The sequence below is a fragment of the Muntiacus reevesi genome, chromosome 1, assembly GCF_963930625.1.
Source record: "Muntiacus reevesi chromosome 1, mMunRee1.1, whole genome shotgun sequence".
Lineage (NCBI taxonomy): Eukaryota > Metazoa > Chordata > Mammalia > Artiodactyla > Cervidae > Muntiacus > Muntiacus reevesi.
This window is the reverse complement of record NC_089249.1, coordinates 127,857,457-127,879,304: the sequence shown is the minus strand read 5'-3', so window position 1 is coordinate 127,879,304 and position 21,848 is coordinate 127,857,457. Positions and strand designations below refer to the sequence as shown.

Here is a 21,848-nt window from a genome sequence, read left to right as displayed (position 1 = left end):
TAGATCAGACTGGAAAATTCAGGGTTAATAGTTCTAAGTGAGTTTGATAAGAAAAAGCAGGTTCCAATGGCCTTAGGGTCGAGTGGAATGAAATCTTACAAAGTGACCTTATCAAGCAAATGGACTGAGTTACACTGTACCTCAAGGGTATACTAAGTGCTCAATGAATGTCTTTTAAATGAATGAACGAATGAATGTCATCTGGCTATTAGCATCTTAGCTGGCCCTCTCTTTGTTTTATGACTGAGAAAGCTAAGTACCTGATTTGTGATAAAGTCTGCTTCAGACCCTGGGTCTCCTGACCCTAATCACCATTTGGTAATGTGCTATTTGCAGATGCCCCAGTCATCTTTGTAGAACTGTTTTAAGTGGGTTTCTACATGAGTAGAAGTTTCCCAGGATATACGACTTTTAATGCTAAAACCCAAATAACCCCTAACAAACCGGGTTGTTTTTCCACTCCTCAATATTCTCATTAGTAAAATAGGGGTGATGATGTATCTTTCTTATAGGGTTATTTGAAGAATTAATGCAATTATATAAAAAGCTCATAACAGTGCCTGGCACATAGAGGACATCCAGAAATATTAACTGGACGTTAATTTTAATTTTAATTAATTAATTTTATTAATAAGTAAATATTAATAAAATTAATGTTAATTTTAATTAATATTAAAATATTAATATTAGCTCACTCTTTCCTTTATGCCCCCCGCTCTGCTCTGCTCCAAACAGCCCTCTTTACTAACATTGAGGCACAGCCCTGCAATATGTCATACTTTATTGCACATCTTTACTGACCCACTGCCTGCTACAAAAGTATAAACTTTGAAGGGTTCTCTTTTTCCATTCCATTTGCATTCTTACTGCCCAGCACAGTACATGTCACCCAAGAGTAGTGAAACTGAAAGTCACTCAGTCGTGTCCGACTCTTTGTGACTCTGCGGACTGTAGCCTGCCAGCCTCCTCTGTCCATGGGGATTCTCCAGACAAGAATACTGGCGTTGCCATTCCCTTCTCCAGGGGATCTTCCCAACCCAGGGATTGCACCTGGGTCTCTTGCATTGCAGGCAGATTCTTTACTGTCTCAGCCACCAGGGAAGCCTCACCTGAGGGTGACTTGATGTCAAATGAATGATAAGAATTCGCAGTGGTAGAATTGCCATTTCATAAGCCCATGTGTCAATTATTGACTCCGGGTGATCAGCACACACTGACTTGGTACGGACCTACAATGCTCTCCACTCCGCCTGATAATCCATGAATCAGCCATCACTTAATGAATGACACTGTGCCAGGTCCTATGGTAAGGACTGGGTTGAACTGCATGCAATTTCTATTAATAATTTTGCAGGTCAAATATTGGCAATTTCATATGACTCAAGCTGATACTATGTGTTCTAGCAAAGCAGAATGGTGCATAAATTATCCCCAGTTAAAGATGAGAAAACTGAGACTTGTGGAGGTTAGTGAATGGCCAAGATCCCAAAGCTAACAGGTGGTAGGGCCAAGTCTGGACCATCCTGTGTGGGTGCCCTTTGCCACTCTGCAGTGAGGGAAGGTGGCCACCCTTGGGTGCTGTTTGTCCAATTCTAAAGACAGAACCATGGCTCAGGAAACTCCCAGAGTAAACATACAACTGAATACATGCAGCACGAAATTGAAACAATTTCCTGGGACTGTGCAGGGACCGTGTGTCCAGTTCAAAGTTAACAGGGAGGGAGGACAGAGTCTCTGGGGAAAATATAATACAGCAACTGTCCTTCAGAACATTCTTGACTGTCAGTTTCTTGTGCACTTGTTGGCCTTGGCCTCAGGCCCTAATTAAATTATCTTCAAACAGCAACTGAGATAGTTCTCATTAAACACGATCAGGGAAATGTATAACATACAGGAGTGTTGCTGTTCAGAAAACACACCAGAGGCTCAGGGTGTCGAAGCGAGCCCCGTCCTTGGCGTTGGCCTGGTGGTGACTGCAGACCCAGGGCTCCCACAGGGCATGTGTGCGCTCGATGAGCTTAAGGCTTTCTTTGCACTTCTGAGGGTGGACCAACTCAGTTTCTCTCTCTCTCTCCCTTTAAAATGGGAGAAACAATCCTAATTGTCATTTCAAAATTATGGCATCTGAGGGGTTACGATTTGCATGTCTTTTCTCCTGTGACTTTTAGACGATGCCTGTGTAGGATAAATATATTTGTACAGCATCCAAGAACAGTGATACACGCTTAACTTCCAATCAGGTGAGTCAAGAGCATCAAAACTCGTGTCACGGCACACTGTAGACACGGCACTAGTAGAATAGTCTTTCCTTCAACTTAGGGGTAACTTTGGATTCAGAAAGACCTGAATTTCAGAGCATGACTTCATTACTTGCTAGTTATGTATCTGAGCATTTTTTTTTTTAAATGTCTCTGAGCCTTGGGGTATCATTATCTGTAAAATAACAGTCACAGCAAGCTTGTTACATTGATATGACAATCTGATCTGTTAATATCAGCGAAGACCAGACCCCCATGTTCGACAGGTCACTGCTGGCTCTTTTCCTCTTGTCCAGGGCTCCCTGACACCAGCCTGATGAGGTAGTAGCATCAGGGGTATGTTTTGGCAAAGGAGGGAGGAGCAAAAAGAGAGGCAGCCCTCAGAGGCAGGGAAGTGACCTGGTGGTGCCAACAGGGCATCGCCCACTGATGGAGTCTCTCTCCCTCACCTTCCAGCCCCTGAAAATGCACTGCAGGGCCTGCGCCCTGGTGACGAGCTCGGGGCAGCTGCTGCGCAGCCGGCAAGGCGCCCAGATTGACCAGACAGAGTGTGTCATCCGCATGAACGACGCCCCCACGCGTGGCTACGGGCGCGACGTGGGCAACCGCACCAGCCTGCGGGTCATCGCGCATTCCAGCATCCAGCGGATCCTGCGCAACCGCCACGACCTGCTCAACGTCAGCCAGGGGACCGTGTTCATCTTCTGGGGCCCCAGCAGCTACATGCGTCGCGACGGCAAGGGCCAGGTCTACAACAACCTGCAGCTGCTGAGCCGGGTGCTGCCCCGACTGAAGGCCTTCATGATCACGCGCCACAAGATGCTGCAGTTCGACGAGCTCTTCAAGCGGGAGACCGGCAAAGACAGGCACGGAGGCGCGGGCGCCGGCGGCCCGGGGGCGGGCGGGGGCGGGGGATCGGTCTCCCTGGCGGCCGGTTCACGAGAGCGAATTTGCTTTTGTTTTAAGGCTTATGTCAGATAAGCTTCTTTTTCTTTACATTTTTAATCCTTTTTTTTTTTAATTGAAGTATAGTTCATTTACAGTGTTGTAGTTACGGGTGTATAGCAAAATGATTCAGTTATATGCGTTCTCAGTCCTGTCTGACTCTCCGCCACCCCACGGACTGTAGCCCACAAGCTTCCACTGTCCATGGAATTTTCCAGGCAAGAATTCTGGAGTGGGGAGCCCTTTCCTGCTCCAGGGGATCTTCCTGACCCAGGGGTTGAACCCACGCTCTCAAGTCTCCTGCCTTAGTAGGCAGATTCTTTACCACAGAGCCACCTGGGAAGGCCAATTCAGTTTTGTGTGTGTGTGTGTGTGTGTGTGTCTGTGTGTGTGTGTGTGTGTGTGTGTGTGTGTGTGTGTGTGTGTGTGTCTGTGTGTGTGTGTGTGTGTGTGTGTGTGTGTGGAGAGAGAGAGCAACTATATATAATTTTATATGTATTATATGTATACTTATGTGCAATATATACTTTCTCAGATTCTTTTCTGCTATAGGTTATTACAAGATATTTAATATAGTCCCCTGTGATGTAGCGTAAGTCCTTGTTGTTTATATGTTTTACATATAGGAGTGGTTAATTCCAAACTCCTAATTTATCTCTTTCCCTCACTACCCCTTTTAGTAACTGTAAGTTTTTCTTCTAAATCTGTGAGTCTGTCTCTGTTTTGTAAATACATTTATTCATAGTTTTTTTGCAAGATTCCACATGTAAGTGATCATATGATCACTTACATGATCACATATGATCACAAATATCATATGCTATTTGTCTTTCTCTGACTTACTTTACTTAATATGATAAGCTCTAGGTCCACCCATGTTGCTGCCAATGGAATTATTTATTCTTTCTAAAAGCTCTTGCTTAGGGCTTTTTGTTATGGCCCCACTGCTCATACATATGGTCCTGCCGTGTACAGAGTTCATCTGTAGGGTCCTCCTGGAGACTGGACTGTTCAAGTTGAATTTACAGGCAAAGCAAAGACAGCATTTACATGGATAATTCAGGGCCATATCCCTACTTTGGAGGAAGAGGTGACAGACACTGCTGCTGGCTTACATGGGTAGTAAGTGTAAGATAATAGGTTTCTTGCATTTTATTTCCTCATGTGAACACTAACCTAAAATAAGTACATAGGGTTGTTTTTCTCTTCAAAGGCAAATATTTATTCACTCGACAGATATTTATTAGTGCCTACTATTTCACTGCACCTAGTGTCAGAAATACATATAGTTAACCGTTACTAAAAATAAGGTAGATCTAGAGCCTGCCCTCCAGGAATATAGTCTTCTAGGCTGGGCAGATATTCACCAAATAGTGGCCAGTATGCTAGGTCATGTGAGGGGAAGAAAATGGTCCTCTGACCTGTGGGACAGGGAAATAAGCTGTAGTCTAGGGCAAGGCTTACCAAACTGTTAGTTACAGATCCGAGATGGGACACAAAATGCATGCAGTGAGTCACTATAAGATTTTTTTAATATAATAGAAAGAATGGAATAGATGTAATAAAAGACAATTTCAGCATTCATTCCCCACAGTAAGTAAGGCAAAGTATTATTTCATGAAATAAAATTTGTTTCAGTTTTATACATAAAAATATACATATACAGAGACGTCTTTTTGATGTGATAAAATCTTTCTAGAATTAGATAGGGATGATGATGGCATAACTGTGAATATACTAAAAAGCACTAAATTACGTGCTTTAGAAAACTATGAAATGAAAACCATGTATAATACATGTGATCATATACACTCAGTCACGATGTAAAATGTATTTCTTACTGTAAGTCCAAATCTTTTGAAAAGCACTGGTCTAGAAGATGAGGGTCTGGTGGAAAGACTTTCTCCCAAAGATGTATTTAAGCAGAGGCCGAGGTCAGTAAGTATTTATCCAGGTAAAGAAGAACCAGAGAAGCGGACTGGTGCTGGGGTGGCAGGGTGGGCAGCTGGAGAGGGGGCAGAGATAAAGGGTGAGGAATTGGCCAAATCTAAGTGAAGAAAAGGACAGTTACAGGTATCGAAAGGAACGGTTCCGTGTAGCCCAAATACACAGCTCTGGGTTGGAATTTTGACTCTCTCCCTCACTAGTTGTATAGTCTAGGCAAAATAGCTAACCTTTTAGTAACTTCACATGTGAAAAGCGCACAGTGACTAAGCTTCATAGGACTGCTCTAATGATTACATTTTACTCATTTCCTCAATTCTAAAAATAGGTACATTTATAATTAATACGCAGTTAATGATATAATTTACCCCTTTCCTAACAAAAACTGTTCCTGAGCCAATTTCTGATAAATAAAGAATTTGTTGTTGTTCAGTCGCTTAGTCATGTTCAACTGTTTGTGACCCCGTGAATGCAGCACACCAGGCTTCCCTGTCCTCCACTATTTCCCGGAGTTTGCTCAAGTTCATGTAAATTGAGTCAGTGATGCTATCCAACCATCTCATTGTCTGCCACCCTTTTGTCCTTTTGCCTTTAATCTTGCCCAGCATCAGAGTCTTTTCCAAAGAGTCAGCTCTTCACGTCAGGTGGCCAAAGTATTGGAGCTTCAGCTTTACCATCAGTCTAATGAATGTTGCTGTTCAGTCACTCAGTCATGTCTGACTAATTGCGACCCCATGGACTGCAGCATGCTAGGCCTCCCTGTCCTTCCAATGAATATTCAGGGTTAATTTCCTTTAGGATAGACTACTTCAATCTCCTTACAGTCCACAGGATTCTCAAGAGTCTTCTCTAGCACCACAATTCAAAAGCATCAATTCTTTAGAGCTCAGCCTTTTTTTATGGTCCAACTCTCAAATCTGTACATCACTACTGGAAAAAACATAGCTTTGACTATATGGACCTTTGTTGGAAAAGTGATGTCTTTGCTTTTTAACACATTGTCTAGATTTGTCATAGCTTTCCTTCCAAGAAGCAAGCGTCTTCTAATTTCATGGCTGCACTCACCACCCTCAGTGATTTTGGAGCCCAGGAAACAAAGAATAGGAAGTACTAAATCCTTTGGGCTAGCTTAAGCAACTCATTATGGAGAACAGTCTTAAAGAAAGAATAGAGCTCACTATCCCCAAATTCTTTGTTGGGAAGAGCTTTCTTTTTAAATTCTAGAAAACTTTGTGATCATTGGAGGACTGGTCAGGCAAGAGTGAATATGATTTCTGATGGAGTGAGGAGAGGGGGACCCAGCTCCTGGCACCGTGGCCTCCTTCCCTGGAAGTCCAGGTTACTAATTCCATGGTTAGCCCAGTCAGTAGATCACACAAGGGATCCTGTCATCATCACACACTGTCATGAAATCCAGTCATTCATTATCTTTTAAAAACCACAAATAAGACAGACTGTTGCTCATTTGTATGAGTTCTTTAACCAAAAGAGCATTTTATAAGAGAAGGAGAATAAGGGAAGTTATTTACAGTTTCAGTTTTTGTGTTTGGAAAATTCAAGATAAGTAAAAACACTCTCTTCAATAGAAAACACTTCTCTTTTGAGTTTAATGATTGTTTGCTCAATTTAAGTATTCCTGAAACACTGCTGCAGTGTTAGCTATATCAAATAATTACACATTGCTCTGGATCTTCTTGGGGTTTCCCAGGTGGTGCTAGAGGTAAAGAACTTTCCTGCCAATGCTGGAGACACGCAAGAGACATGCAAGAGATGCGGGTTCGATCCCTGGCTTGGAGGATTCCCTGCAGGAGGGCATGGCAACCCACTCCAGAATTCTTGCCTGGAGAATCCCATGGACAGAAAAGCCTGGTGGGCTATAGACCACAGGGTGGCAAATAGTCAGACATGACTAAAGCAACTTAGCCTGCACACACGCTGGATCTTCATAAGGGATTAAGTTGATAACTTTGAGATTAGTCATTCCATCCTGATTCTCCTCAGACCTTTAGGAAACAATCTCACATTAAGACACAACCCACTCACTAAACTCATTAAATTCTGACCAGTGAAAACCTTTTGTGCAGTATGCAAGAAGTAAGGGTTTTCCAGGTGGCTCAGTGGTTAAGAATTCACCAATGAAGGAGACACAGGTTTGATCCCTGATCTGGAAAGAAGAGCAGCTAAGCCCGTGTGCCACAGTTACTGAGCCTGGGCTATAGAGCCTGGAAACTGAAACTGCTGACCTCACACACAGGTCACAACAACTGAGCCCGTGCTCTGCAACAAAAGAAGTCATAGCAATGAGAAGCCCAAACACCACAGCTGGAGAGTAGCTCCTGCTCTCTCCAACTAGAGAAAAGCCTGTGCAGCCACACCCAGCAGAGCCAAAAAGAAAGAAAGAAAGAAAGAAAGAATTTTTTAAAGTATGCTTAAAAAAAAGAAGCTGATCTTGTATTGCCTCAATATTCTTATGTGTCCTTATTCTTAATCTGTAGTCTACTCCAAGCTGAAAGAACAAAGTCAGAAACAGCCCTTCAGAGCAAAACTATTTCTATAAACTAAAACAAAACATTTAGTCTCTAACAGTATTGCCTGTGTTATGCTTTCTTGAAACCTACCACAGTAGCGTGAATTAAAGATAGACTTAGCATGGAATATTTGATTTTGCACATCTCATGATCCGGACATTCATTTCAGGCTGGCATTTTGAAGAAATGGGATAATTCAGTAGATTGTGATTTATGGAAGTTTCACCCTACTTAAAAGTGAAGAAAAAAGTGGCTCAGAAGCAATCTGCAATTAAGAAGCATGACAAATGACATAGATGGCCAAGTGGTATTCTTTGATATTAGAAAGTAACTATACTTGAAAATAACTTTATAATTGAATAAGGGTACATTAGGAAAATATGATTCAAAACCAATATTATAGTAATTAGATAAAAGAAGCATAAATGAAATAACTGCAGGAAGAATATTTCCACAGAGATTATAAATGAGGTTCTGGTGGAGCAGAAAGGCCTTTAATTGTAATTTAGTGTGCACTATAGAATTATCAGCTCATTGTGTTACTTCATCATATAAAAGAATATCTGATCATTTTCCCTAATAAGCACATGACAGCTCTTCATATTCCTTCATTACAGCTGATTAAGTGTAAAAACAGTAGATATTCCTTTGCTGGAAAAAGAGTTTGAATCTTTTTAGACAGACAGCACAAAGCAGGTGCGTTTCTATAGCATGTGATCTTTTGCAAAAGGCTATTATTTTGCAGGTCTGGGGAATTTTAAGTGGTACTTTAAAGACACCTTCATCTTGGTTTCCTTAGTCCTCCATCTTGTATTCTCCCCATTTTTACCCATTAAACCTTTTACTGTAGAGTCCCATCCTCCTGTATTTCAGACTGTGGCTTGTGATTTCTACTACATCACACAAAAGAAAGCCAAAACTGTGGGGAAGTTTCTGCCACTGGGAAAAGCCTTCTCGGTGTTTCCTACGACTTGAAATCACAGGGACCCGGTGTGATTCCTGGATCAGGAATCTGTGGATATCAATAAGCTGTCTTTCTCTTCCTGGGCCCCACATTCTCCTACTTGTTCACTAACCCAGTTTAAGTCTAGAACAATTGGCCATCTCAAGGTCATAGCCTTGATAAAGACGAGGCGTGGCATGGCCTTCCCTCCCCCTCCCGCATTCAGCTGTACTACCCTCTTAGTCCCAAGGGTCTTAGGAATACACAGCCCTGATGAGAAAGAAGTGGGATCATCAACACCTGTGTAGACTGGAGGTCCCAGAATTTTCTGATTACTTCCCTAACTGCTGATGATGGATTCTACATAAGAGCCAGTAGACATGTTAGAAGGATATCAGTTTCTTTGTGTGTGTTAAAAAGCACTGAGAGTAATGGCTGAATTATTTACTTCATTTGCTCCAACCTAGCAACCAAGAGAGGAGGAAGGGACCTTGACGTAGCAACATACCAGACTATATACTTCTTATGATGTTGTCTCTCTTAGTCCTTGAAATTACAAATTGCTCAGGAAGACAGAGCTTCCCATGCCTGCTTTCTGGATAAGAAAGAATAAGAGTAACCTGCCTCAGGTCATTCAGCTGGTGAATGATAGAAACTAGTAAGATGCAAATCTGTGTTATTTCCATCTTGAGAATCTTTTAAATGTACTTCCTGGGTTATTACTGGATCAGGATACAATAGAATGGAAAATAAAAATGAGTAAAGGGATTAAGAACTAGAAAGTTGAAGCCATGAGCTCAGAAATGACTAAATTACCCATTCCTGTCAGGTATGTGATAAAACAAAAGACTTCTTAAAACACCTTTTCTGGTTGTTATTCCTTATGTGAAATGGAAATAGTGCAAACTGCTTAACAAAAACTCTTCCTCCTTAAAGAGGGATACTGTGCAGTGCCAGGAGAAAAGCTTTTCTGCAATTCTGTTATTCACATCTCACATGGTGCTGTGGCTGGGCAAAGTCAGGCAGTCTGACCTTGGGGATAAGGTTTTGAAACTGGCTAATGAGACCTACCATAAGCACTGGGGAGAAATAAAAACAGCAGTCCCCAAAGAATTGAAATTAATATCCACAGCAGCATAGCATGGTGGACCAAGTCATCCTCACAGGTCAGCTGAGACCCTGATGGTGTGTCTCCCCAGTTACCCTTGGACTCAGCATGTGGTTAGAGCTCAACACAGATGTTTGAATGGGTAAATGAATGAATGTTGTAACCCACCAATGCAGTCCTTACATTCTGTCAATTTTTGGTTCTTCTAATAAAAATTTTCATAGGGCTCTGGCTCTTTTGATGGAAAAGAAAGCAGATACTCAAACATAAGCGTTCCTGTGTCCTCTTCCTCTGATCATTAGTCCCTTCCTAAATGAATGGACTTCTTTTAAGGAAAGACATTCAGTCAAGATTTGGGTGTCAGTCTAGTTAAAGGCAAGCTTCTACCCTACAACCATTTGATTGATAAATAGATCAATTGGTAGATAAAGACAACTGTATTTATTCATTTTAATAAGTTCTTCATTATCCACCCTGCTTGGATAAAAAAGAATATTTATAGCTAGTGAAGTATTCTAGTTAAAAAAGATTTGACACATGAGGATTGTCATCTTACAAGAAATTGAGTGGTGGGACTTCCCTGGTGGTCCAGTGGTTAAAATCCACCTTTCTATACAGGGGACATGGGTCCTATCCCTGGTTGTGAAATGAAGATCCCACAAGGGGATCTTCATGAGGCAACCAAGCCCTCATGCCACAATTAAGACCTAATGCAGCCAAATAAATAGATAAATATTTTTAAAAAATAAATTAGTAATAACTTGCACATAAACATTGATCATCATCTTTGACTATGTGGAAGTCCCTTAAGAACCCACCATAATGGAACATTGACATCATTTACCATTGTATCATGGAATATGGTGGTATTGGTAACATATTGCTATCTGGTAAAGTTCTGGCTGTTTATCAAATAGAGAGAGAGTGTGTGTATATAGTCATCCTTGTTCCAGATAAGATTTAAGGTGGAAGGGGTATAATGATTACTTTACCGGTTTGCAGACTAAAGTACTGTTCCTTCCAGGAAGATCTCCAACACTTGGCTGAGCACTGGCTGGTTCACCATGACGATAGCCCTGGAGCTCTGTGACAGGATCAACGTGTATGGCATGGTGCCCCCAGACTTCTGCAGGTAGGAGTTATTTTGCACACATAATTCATCAGCAGCGTTATGCAGTGTTTATAAATATCTGATTTCAAATATCAACCACGAGACACGTCTGACTGTCTTCTTGAAGCAGTTAATTAACATGTCCCAAGTCCTGGTTCTAGAAACAACAAACAGCATTTAATTATGTGATATAAAATATTGAAAGTTTTTTGTTTGTGCTGCTGTAGAATTAATCCATCTTGTGGGCTTCATTTATCCTCTGAATATTTATCAAGCAAAAGTAACGCAATAATTGGCATAATATTAATGATGAACAGCATTAAGAAATATTAGTTTTATTCTCATTTGAAAGGAATGTGGTAATTTTTAATGAGTTAAAGAGGGCAATTTCTTTGACGCTAAGGCCTGTTTTCTAAAATTAAAATATTCCTCTGAGTCTCTTTCCCTTTCCACATCAGCAGCCTCAGTTTGTGCTTCTAAGACCAGAAGCACAGGCATAATTATTTTTGATGTATCACTTTGAAGGAAACAAACAAGCATCTCTGTTGCTACCTTAAGTTACCTCCTGGCATGTGCCCAGACAGAGTTTGGTATGTACTCAGAGATGCACTGAGAGACATTCCGAGCCTGATTTGTGGAAGCCTGATTGAAAATTCACCTGTAATCTACAGGAGTGGTGCCAATAAATTCAGAAAGTTTCCTAGTTCTCAGACATGCCTGCTGACCTGCACATGGACTCAGTTCTGGTCTTCAAATGGTAAAACCTGGGGTAGGAGGGCATCCTCAACTTGTTCATTAAAATTTACGCTCACTTATATCTTCATGTGGGGCTGGTGGCTCAGTGGTAAAGAATATGCAATGCAGGAGACACAGGAGACACAGGTTCTATCCCTGGGTCAGGAAGATCCCCTGGAGGAGAAAAGAGCAACCCACTCCAGTATTCTTGCCTGGATAATCCCATGGACAGAGGAACCTGACAGGCTACAGTTCAGGGTCACAAATCAGACACGACCTAGTGAGCAGGCATGCATGCATACCTTCATGTATTTTAAACCTAACATCTTCTCAAAGGCCATTGATCTTTAGATAAAATCTACAATTGGGAGGTTAGATGCAAGGCTGATGAAGCATGACGAAGTAGACATCATGCCATTGCCACTTTGCTGCTTCCCTCTCATCCTTTTTAACCCAAAGACAACACAGCAGCAGTGCTAATGTATATCTAACAGTCAGGTCACAGAGAAGGAAACGCATGGATAGAACAGGCCTGTGAAATCTTCTTGGCCTCATGAATCCCCAGCAAAGACATAATGTAGTAAGGAAGGATGTAGAGTCTGGACCCAGATGGCACAGGCTCAAAGCCCAGCCCCGCCACTTACTAACCTAGTGTAACCTTGAGCAGGTCACTCACTCTCTCTGTATCTCGGCTTCCTTGCCTTTAAAAGTGGATGTGATGATAGTAACAGATGCTGCCTCATAGGTTTGCTGGGAAGATCTCCTGGAGGAGGGCATGGCAACCCACTCCAGTATTCTTGCTTGAAGAATCCCAGACAAGAATACTGGAGTGGGCATGAATACTGGACAGAGGAGCCCGGTGTGCTACAATCCACAGGGGTGCAAAGAGTCAGGCACGACTGAAGAGGCTTAGCACACAGGCATGCACATGGGGTGGTGGGCGAATTAAAGAAGTGAATACACATAAGTGCTTGGTACAGCGCCTAGTACATGACCAGTGAGCGTGGACCCTTATGCTATTCCTCATCACTTCACGCACTGGCTTTGTTTGCCCCTTTAACAACCTCCATGCAAAAAGGTAGGTTGGACGGTATTAGAAAAACAAACTGCCTCCTCAAACCAACAGGCCAACAAAGGCAGTGGCAGCAGCCCCTTCGGGCGTGCCAAGAGCCATCAAAACTGATGGTTAAACGGCAGATATAATTATGTAATATTGCCATTAAGATGCCAGAGAGAAAGAGTATGAATAAATTGAAATGTTAATGACTTAAAGTGTTCAAGGAAATATTCCATTTATTATGGAAAACAAATGAAAGGCAAGTTAACTTGTCATTTCTCTTACTCAGAGTTAGTTCATCACACCTTAGTGCTCGTGGGATGGGAGCAATTTCTGGAATGACATTAGCAAGGAAGTCCAGATACTGCCCATGCACCGAATGGAATTTCCACCTGCTCAGAATTTCTGTCCCTCAGTCACCATCCCAGAGGTTCCATAAGTATTCTCACAAGATGCTTTTGACAAAAATTCTTCAGAAGGATCCCTACCCCGTGGGGGAAGTGGAGAGGTGTGCTGGGTGCCTTCTGGTGCAGCGGGTTAGGCTGGAAATAGCATTCTCTTCAGTCCCAATGCCTGTTTAAAAAGGAAAATAAGGGAAAGACCAGGAGCAGCACAGACTAATCCCAAGTTCCTTTCCTCTTCACGCCCTGGACACATGGGTTGAACCACCAGGCCCCCAGGTCCCAAATGGTGGAGGCTCATCTGCAGGATGGGGATGAGAAAACAATAATAAAACTGAATGGATCATGGTGAGGATTAAATGAGATCATGGATGTAGAATGTTTGACACAGTGCCTAACACAGGGAAGATTATTAATATCATTCATGTCATTAATACATTATACTGTAAGAGATATAAACTATTAATAATTATTAATATTATCTTAGGGACCCGAGAGTTTCCCAGAAAGGTACCAGGAATTTTGAGGGTGCTCAAAGATTAGGCCAGAGCTCTTGCTTTCTAGAGGCTTATAATAAGCCTTATTTGCAAGGAAATCTAACACACCAGAACCACTTGTAGTTAAATGTCTCTTGCAAACAGCACCTGCCACCAAAAAATGAAAACGCAACTTATAAATTAATCCTGTTACTGGCCTGACCACTCCCCGTTTTGTCCTGATTTTGAAAGAAGCTAAGAACTCTAAGGACAGCAGAGTACACGTATCATGAGTTCTAGGACTTACAAAAGTAAAACCTCACAGGAAAGGTGAGGTAGCAGACCGGTGCTGGTTGAGCCCACCAGAATATAAATGCCTAGAGGGCAGAGACCTCTGTGTGGTGGGATCACTGTCGGAGCCGTGGTACACAGGACAGCAGACAGGTACCATTCTGGCCAAAGCAGATGCTTCATGCATACGAGTGAGTAATGGCCCTGTCCATTGTCTCTCTCGCTGTAGTAAAACGGTGTTTAATGGGTGAACATAAGCCATTTCTGCCTCTCAGAAGCTGTGTGACCTTGAGAAAGTTGTTGAACATCACCGAGCCTTCGTTACCTTGGACAAGTTACTTTGACTGTCTCCCTCAAGCCTTAGTTTCTATGTCTGCATGATAGCGGCAGTAGTACTCACCTCCAGGGTTTATGTGATATCAGATATCAGATGGGAAAGGCCCGGCACAGCCTTGGTGTATGCTAAGCATGGATAAATTTACCAAGTGAGAGGATTTGCTCATCTGCACTTGTGGATACCCATGAGCACGTTTTAAGAAGCTGTCCAGTTCGAGTGCTAATCAGTCAGTGGGAAGGACCTGGCTTCTGGAAAGGATAGGCATTGTGAGCATGTTCAGTTGCATCCGACTCTTTACAACCCCATGGACTGTAGCCCACCAGGCTCCTCTGTCCATGGGATTTTCCAAGCAAGAATACTGGAGTGGGTTGCCATTTCCTTCTCCAGGGATCTCCAGACCCAGGGATTGAACCCATGTCTCTTGCATTGCAGGCAGCTTCTTTACCAATGAGCCACTGGGGAAGGCCCTCACACACTTTTAAAGAGAATCTGATCATCACTTTCTTATTGCCAAGGAAACTGAAGCACAGAAAGACCATAGATTGGACTAATTCTGCAGTCATTTCCATCAGCTTAGTACGGCAGTGACCCAAAGGGAATCAATGCCGCTTGCTGTATGCTGGGACATATAGGGAGGGGGGTGGAGTAGGACAGGGAGTAGAGGACTGAATTATATCCTACAGAGCAGACAGCAGAGGAAATCCACGAGTGCCTGACTTCTAAGCAGTGTGGGTAGATTATCTCCTACAGGCCTAGAGCTGTCATTTTCTTCCAGTTCTCCTGCAAGTCTGGCCTTCTCACCCCTCCCACCCAGAGGGGCCTGACTTACTTCCAGAGGAAGTAAATCCCAAGGACAGAGAAACCTGGTGGGCTATGTCCATGGAGTCGTAAAGAGTCGGATACAACTGAACACGCCCATAATGCCTTCCCTTTCCAGCAGCCGGGCCCTCCCCACTGACCGATTACCATTTATTGGCCAGAAAGCTTCTAGTAGCCACTTCTAGTGTTCCAGGCACATGGATTCCTTGGGGAGAATAATAACCCTATGTTCATATTTAAAACCACAAATGGAGGCAGTGAATGTGTGAATGACCATGTTGGCAGATGAAGGACATGATATTCAAAACCTGGCAATATCTAATGCTGACTAACAGTCACATGACTGGCGTGCAACCGTTTCCTCCTTAGTTTGGAGCCACAGTAGCCTTCTGCCTGCTCTCTACGACTCTGGACTTTCTCTTTCCTCTAGATAACCATCAAATCTGACTCTGTCGCCGAAACCCCTCAGTAGGCCCCACAGGTTTTAGAACAGTGCTCACACTCCCTGGCTTAGCACACAAACCCGCAGGACCTACCTTCTGCAGCCACTTTAGTCTCATCTCCTGGCTTCTTCAGTGACTCAGTGGGTAAAGGATCTGTCTGCAATGCAGGAGACGTGGGTTCGGTCTCTGGGTTGGGAAGATTCCCTCGAGGAGGAAATGGCACCACATTCCAGTACTCTTGCCTGAAAACTCCCATGGACAGAGAAGCCTGGTGGGCTACAGCGCATCCACAGGGTCGCGAAGAGTCAGACACGACTGACTGACTAAGCACACACACATCTCTATTCACAGACTTATTTTAGCCACAGTGAGGAACTTAAGAAGGAGTTCACCCTGTGCACACCGGTCCCTTCACCCTTATCTTGGGACGTCCATCCCCTCATTCTTTTTTTTTTTTTTTCACCTATTTATTTATTTATTTTTTTAAATTTATTTATTTATTTTTTTTCAGTGGGTTTTGTCATACATTGATATGAATCAGCCATAGAGTTACACATATTCCCCATCCCGATCCCCCCTCCCACCTCCCTCTCCACCCGATTCCTCTGCATCCCCTCATTCTTAATCTGGCTGATGGGTACTAGTTTTTCACTGTAGTATTAATGGTTGGTATTTTTCTACACATACCATGTGCTGGCCCTATGCTTACTGTGAATGCATGTGCCATTTCATTGAACCTTGATGATAATCCCAGGAGGTAAACATTATTATTATTGCCATTTTATGTATGAAGCTTGAGGGCATGAAACAGCTGCCCAAGTTGTGGGGCAGGAAAGTGATGGAGCTGTGATTTGAATTCAGGTCTCCAGGACTCAAAAGGCAAAACTCTTAACGTCTCCCTCCAGTGCTTCAGAGATCCTCCTCCTCCAAGCTTTCCCTGACTTCCTATCTGGGTCAGATCTCACCTAGGCCCCTCCTGGGGCCTCTGCCACCTTCTCCTCTGCACCCCTCACTGGGTGACACATTCATCTTCATCAGCCTGTGCTCTCCTTAAGGAAAGGGGTCCTATCTCAAGCAACATTTGGATCTCCAGTTCTTGCCACTTTTTCTGGCGCATAGCGTGTATTCAGTGTTGATTAACTCGGTGAATAAATAAAAACCTTCCTTTCCTTGGCAGTGTTTAGGAGACTAATTCTATATTTATTCCAAGATCAAAAGTGCCAGGTGAGTGAAGAGTATAATTAACCAGTGACAAATTCAGATTTCAAGGGTCCGAAGAAGTCACTGGTAGCCACCTGTATCATTCTTAGCCAAGGCCAGCACTGGTCCTCAGAGAGAGGTTCAGGCATGAGGCATCAGTTTATTCTGCCTCTATCACTCCCACTGTAGCCTCATCAGTGTTCAGAAAGCTGGAGAAAATTAATGTCATGTCGCACCAGAGACAGCCTCAGAATATATTATTACATGGACGTGGACCTTTAAATCATGCCATATCCATATAAGAAGGCAAATCCATTCTCTCTAGATGGACTATAAATTGCAATGAAAAAGATCTGTTATCATTGCTTTCCAAACTAAGTTATGGTGAGTATTTTTAATCCCATTTTCCATTGTAAATTATTTGTGATAATAATGGGCCAAGCATTTAAATTCTACCTAGTAATCTTATTTCTGATCATACTTAACACATTACCAAGTTTACAACTCTCTGTTACCCATCATTTCTTGAGTATTAATTAGCAGAGTAATGACTCAGAGTGATCACTGTCGTGGAACTAAATTAATATCTCATCCATAATGTGAAGGACATCTCAAAGGTATCGTGAATATCAGAGAGTTGATTCTGCTAGAGTTATTAGCTAGTGAACATTAATAAAGCTGCCAGCGTAACAGGGCAAGTTCCTACTTGGCAACAGTCCACCATGTAGATGCTTACGGAGGATGGGTATGGAATATAATGCATCCATGTGGTTCACATTTTATGAAGTGAACTTAAAATCGATTGCTGTATTTTTTCATAGCTGTTTCACTTTTCCATAATTTCTTCTTTTACCTCTGCTATAATTTGACCCAATCTTACTGGTCACTGGGTGTCCTCATTACCTTCCTCTGTCCCATGGGTGCAATGCTTCTGAGGTGCCTGAGTGGTTGGTAGTGGATACAGGACGCAAATGACTCACTTGTACCCTTTGATCCATGAAGGGTGGACAGCTACAGGCTCTTGGTGTTTCCTGTGCCCCAGAAACACAAGTATTATTCCGCTGGCTTCTACCACTTGAAGCGTGCAGCAGTTTCCTCCCAAAAGAGACTGTAAGACAAGAAATGGAGGCAACAGAATGAAGGTGTCTCATGGGGTCTCACAGGCCTGAAGCAGCTGTGTAAGAAGGCCTGTTGCTGCTGCTGCTAAGTCATTTCAGTCATGTCTGACTCTGTGTCATCCCATAGATGGCAGCCCACCAGGCTCCCCCGTCCCTGGGAATCTCCAGGCGAGAACACTGGAGTGGGTTGCCATTTCCTCCTCCAATGTGTGAAAGTGAATTCGCTCAGTCGTGTCCGACTCTTAGTGACCCCATGGACTGCAGCCTACCAGGCTCCTCCATCCATGGGATTTTCCAGGCAAGAGTACTAGAGTGGGGTGCCATTGCCTTCTCTAAAGAAGGCCTGTTAGGGGAACACTTTCTTCTGAATGCTCTGTAGTGTCCAGAGCAAGCCAATTTCAGAACCACCAGGACACTTGACAGATGTTGATTCAACCCTATTCCTCAAAGTTTGCCTGACTACCTGCCAGTTCAGTTCAGTTCAGTCGCTCAGTTGTGTCCAACTTTTTGTGACTCCATAAACTGCAGCACGCCAGGCCTTCCTGTCCATCACCAACTCCCAGAGTTTACTCAAACCCATGTCCATCGAGTAGGTGATGCCATCCAACCATCTCATCCTCTGTCATCCCCTTCTCCTCCTGCCCTCAATCCTTCCCAGCATCAGGGTCTTTTCAAATGAGTCAGCTCTTAGCATTAGGTGGCCAAAATATTGGAGTTTCAGCTTCAACATCAGTCCTTCCAATGAACACCCAGGACTGATCTCCTTCAGGATGGACTGGTTGGATCTCCTTGCAGTCCAAGGGACTCTCAAGTCTTCTCCAACACCACAGTTCAAAAGCATCAATTTTTTGGTGCTCAGCTTTCTTTATAGTCCAACTCTCACATCCATACATGACTACTGGAAAAACCATAGGCTTGACTAGATGGATCTTTGTTGACAAGGTAATGTCTCTGCTTTTTAATATGCTGTCTGATGCTGCTGCTGCTAAGTCGCTTCAGTCGTGTCAGACTCTGTGCAACCCCATAGACAGCAGCCCACCAGACTCCGCCGTCCCTGGGATTCTCCAGGCAAGAACACGGAGTGGGTTGCCATTTCCTTCTCCAATGCTTGAAAGTGAAAAGTGAAAGTGAAGTTGCTCTAGGTTGGTCATAACTTTCCTTCCAAGGAGCAAGCGTCTTTTAATTTCATGGCTGCAATCACCATCTGCAGTGATTTTGGAGCCCAGAAAAATAAAGTCAGCCACTGTTTCCACTGTTTCCCCATCTATTTGCCATGAAGTGATGGGACCAGATGCCATGATCTTAGTTTTCTGAATGTTGAGCTTTAAGCCATGTGGTTCTATATACCATGCCAAGAATACAAGTATGTTTGAAGAGAGTGTCTGAGAGCTCTAAAGAGAGACAAAAGCACCGTTCTTTCATTGGGATATTTAGCCTTATAGATAATCCAGGCCAAATCCAGAGATCAGGGTCAATCTTGTCATACCCAGAAATGGAAGTATCCATGCTTACCTGTTACTGATAAGCTTTTCATAATTGCAAAGCTTAGCTTTAGAAGATTAAAAAATGGCATATCACCAACTCCTGCTACTAGTGATATCAGTGGCTAGAACTGAATTTAGAAAATGAGCATAGTGACTGCAGCCATGAAATTAAAAGACACTTGCTCCTTGGAATAAAAGCTATGAAAAACCTAGACAGCATATTAAAAAGCAGAGCTATTACTTTGCCAACAATGGTCCATATAGTTGAAGCTATGGTTTTTCCAGTAGTCATGAATGGATGTCAGAGTTGGACCATAAAGAAAGCTGAGTGCAGAAGAATTGATGCTTTTGAACTGTGGTGCTGGAGAAGACTCTTGAGAGTCCCTTGGATTCCAAGGAGATCAAACCAGTCAATCCTTAAGGAAATCAGTTCTGAGTATTCGTTGGAAGGACTGATGTTGAAGTTGAAACTCCAATATTTTGGCCACCTGATGCAAAGAAATGACTCATTTGACAAGACCCTGATGCTGGGAAAGATTGAAAGCAGGAGGAGAAGGGGACGACAGAGGATGAGATGGTTGGATAGAATCACTAACTTGATGGACATGAGTTTGAGCAAGCTCTGGGAGTTGGTGAAAGAAAGGGAAGCCTGGGGTGCTGCAGTCCATGAGGTTGCAAAGAGTGGAACATAACTGAGCAACCAAACTGAACTGAAGCTCTGATTTGGCAGGGACTTAATTAAATCAGCCACCTTCAACCTGGCTGCATGTTAGGCTGTCCTACAGAACTTTATAACATTATTACCTTTTAAAAGGGGCTTCCCCGTGGGCTCAGTGGTAAATAACCCGCCTGCAATGCAGGAGACTCAGGAGATTCTGATTTGATCCCTGAGTTGTGAAGATGCCCTGGAGGAAGAAATGACAACCCATTCCAGTTTTCTCACCTGGAAAATTCCATGGACAGAGGAGCCTGGCGGGCTACAGCCCACAGGGTCACAAAAAGATGAACACGACTGAGCATGAGCACCGTTTTTAAAAAATATTTATTTATTTATGATTTGGTTGCATTGGGACCTACTTGTGGCACATGAGGTCCTTGCTGAGTCATAGGAGATCTCTCACTGCAGCGTGCAGGCTCTCTAGTTGCCATACGCGAGCTCAGCCGTTGCAGTGTCCAGCCCAGTTTCTCCATGACATATGGGATCCCAGTTCAGCCCCCCTGACCCCCACCCAGGGATAGAACCCACAGCCCCTGCATTGCAAGGCAGACTCCCAACCACTGGACCACCTGGAAAGTCTCACATTATTATCTTTTTAAATTTTTTTGTTTTGAAAAAGTTTTAGACCTGCAGAAAAAGTTGCAAAAATAGTACAAGAGAGTTTCTGTATATCCTTCATCCTGCTCCCCTGAAGTTAATATTCTGGTGCAGTTCTCAAAAGTAACACATTAACACTGGTGCAGTACTCTCAACTAAACTGCAGGCTTTATTCAGATTTCACCATTTTTTCTACTGATGTCTTTTGTCTCCTCCAGGACCCAATCCAGGCTCCCTTTGCATTTGCTTATCATGTCCCCTTAGTCTCCTCTGGTCTGTGACAGTTCCTAAGTCTTTCCATATCTTTCATGACTCCAAAACATTTGAAGAATTCTGCTCATTACTGTAAGATATTCATTGCTTTGGATTTGTGTGATAGTTTCTCATTGTTAGATTGAGGTTATGCATTACTGAGAAGGATGCCACAGAAGCAGTTGCATCTTGTGTCAAGAGGTACATGATCTCAAAATATCTTACTACTGGTGATGTTAACCTTGGTCCCTTGGGTATGGTGTCATCTGCTGGGTTTACTCATTGTCAATTTACTACTTCATCCTTTTGTCATTAAATACCTTGAGGGGGGTGCTTTATGCAAATAATCTATTTCTCATCTTTCCCCCTCTCATATTCCATTCATTCATGCATCTTGCCTGCAGTAATTACTGCATTATTCTAATGGCGATTTTCTACTCCCTCATTTTTTTCTAGAGTATTAATTGGAATTATACTGCAAGGAAATGCTTTTTCTTCTCCCTCATTTATTTATTTAATCAGTAATTTATTGAAATCATCATGAACTCATAGATATTTATTCTATTTTACTTTATGGGACTTACAATTCAATACTGCCATTATTTATTTTGATACACAAAACCAAGTCACTTTTTAAAATACCTATGCCTGGGACCCTCTCTAAATCAATTAAACAAGACTCTGTGGAGGTGAAGCACAGGCAGTGGTATTTCTTTAAAACTCCTCCTGTGCACTAAACATTAGCTCTTTTATCCTCCCCACCTGGTTTCTCTGTAAAGAAAAATAAAAATTCCTTCTTCACATTCTTCTACAGGATTTTGTTCCCACACTGGCCCCTGGGGGGCTGATGACAGGCTGCAGCCACTCAGGGAACAGACTGGCTCTGTAATTACCATAGCCCTCCCACCCCCACACCTTCACTCCCTAAACACCCCTGGCCCCACCAGCAACTTGGATGCCAGAATCCTCCCTTCTACGACAGTAGCCTCCTGATGTGGAAATTCTGCTGATTCTTATTGTTGTATTCATTTGGATCAGGTGGAGGGGAAAAAACCTATAGCAGCTTATAGAAAGTCAAACTTG

General features: G+C 42.9%; 1 protein-coding gene across 1 annotated transcript in view; it reads left to right on the top strand.

Moving 5' to 3' along the window:
* ST6GALNAC5 (ST6 N-acetylgalactosaminide alpha-2,6-sialyltransferase 5) overlaps positions 1 to 21,848 on the top strand; it is a 198,622-nt gene that overhangs the window by 172,851 nt on the left and 3,923 nt on the right. The window contains exons 3-4 of the mRNA XM_065928260.1: positions 2,715 to 3,124; positions 10,751 to 10,858. Of these exons, the coding sequence (XP_065784332.1) occupies positions 2,715 to 3,124; positions 10,751 to 10,858 (518 nt within the window). The remainder of the gene's footprint in view (positions 1 to 2,714; positions 3,125 to 10,750; positions 10,859 to 21,848) is intronic.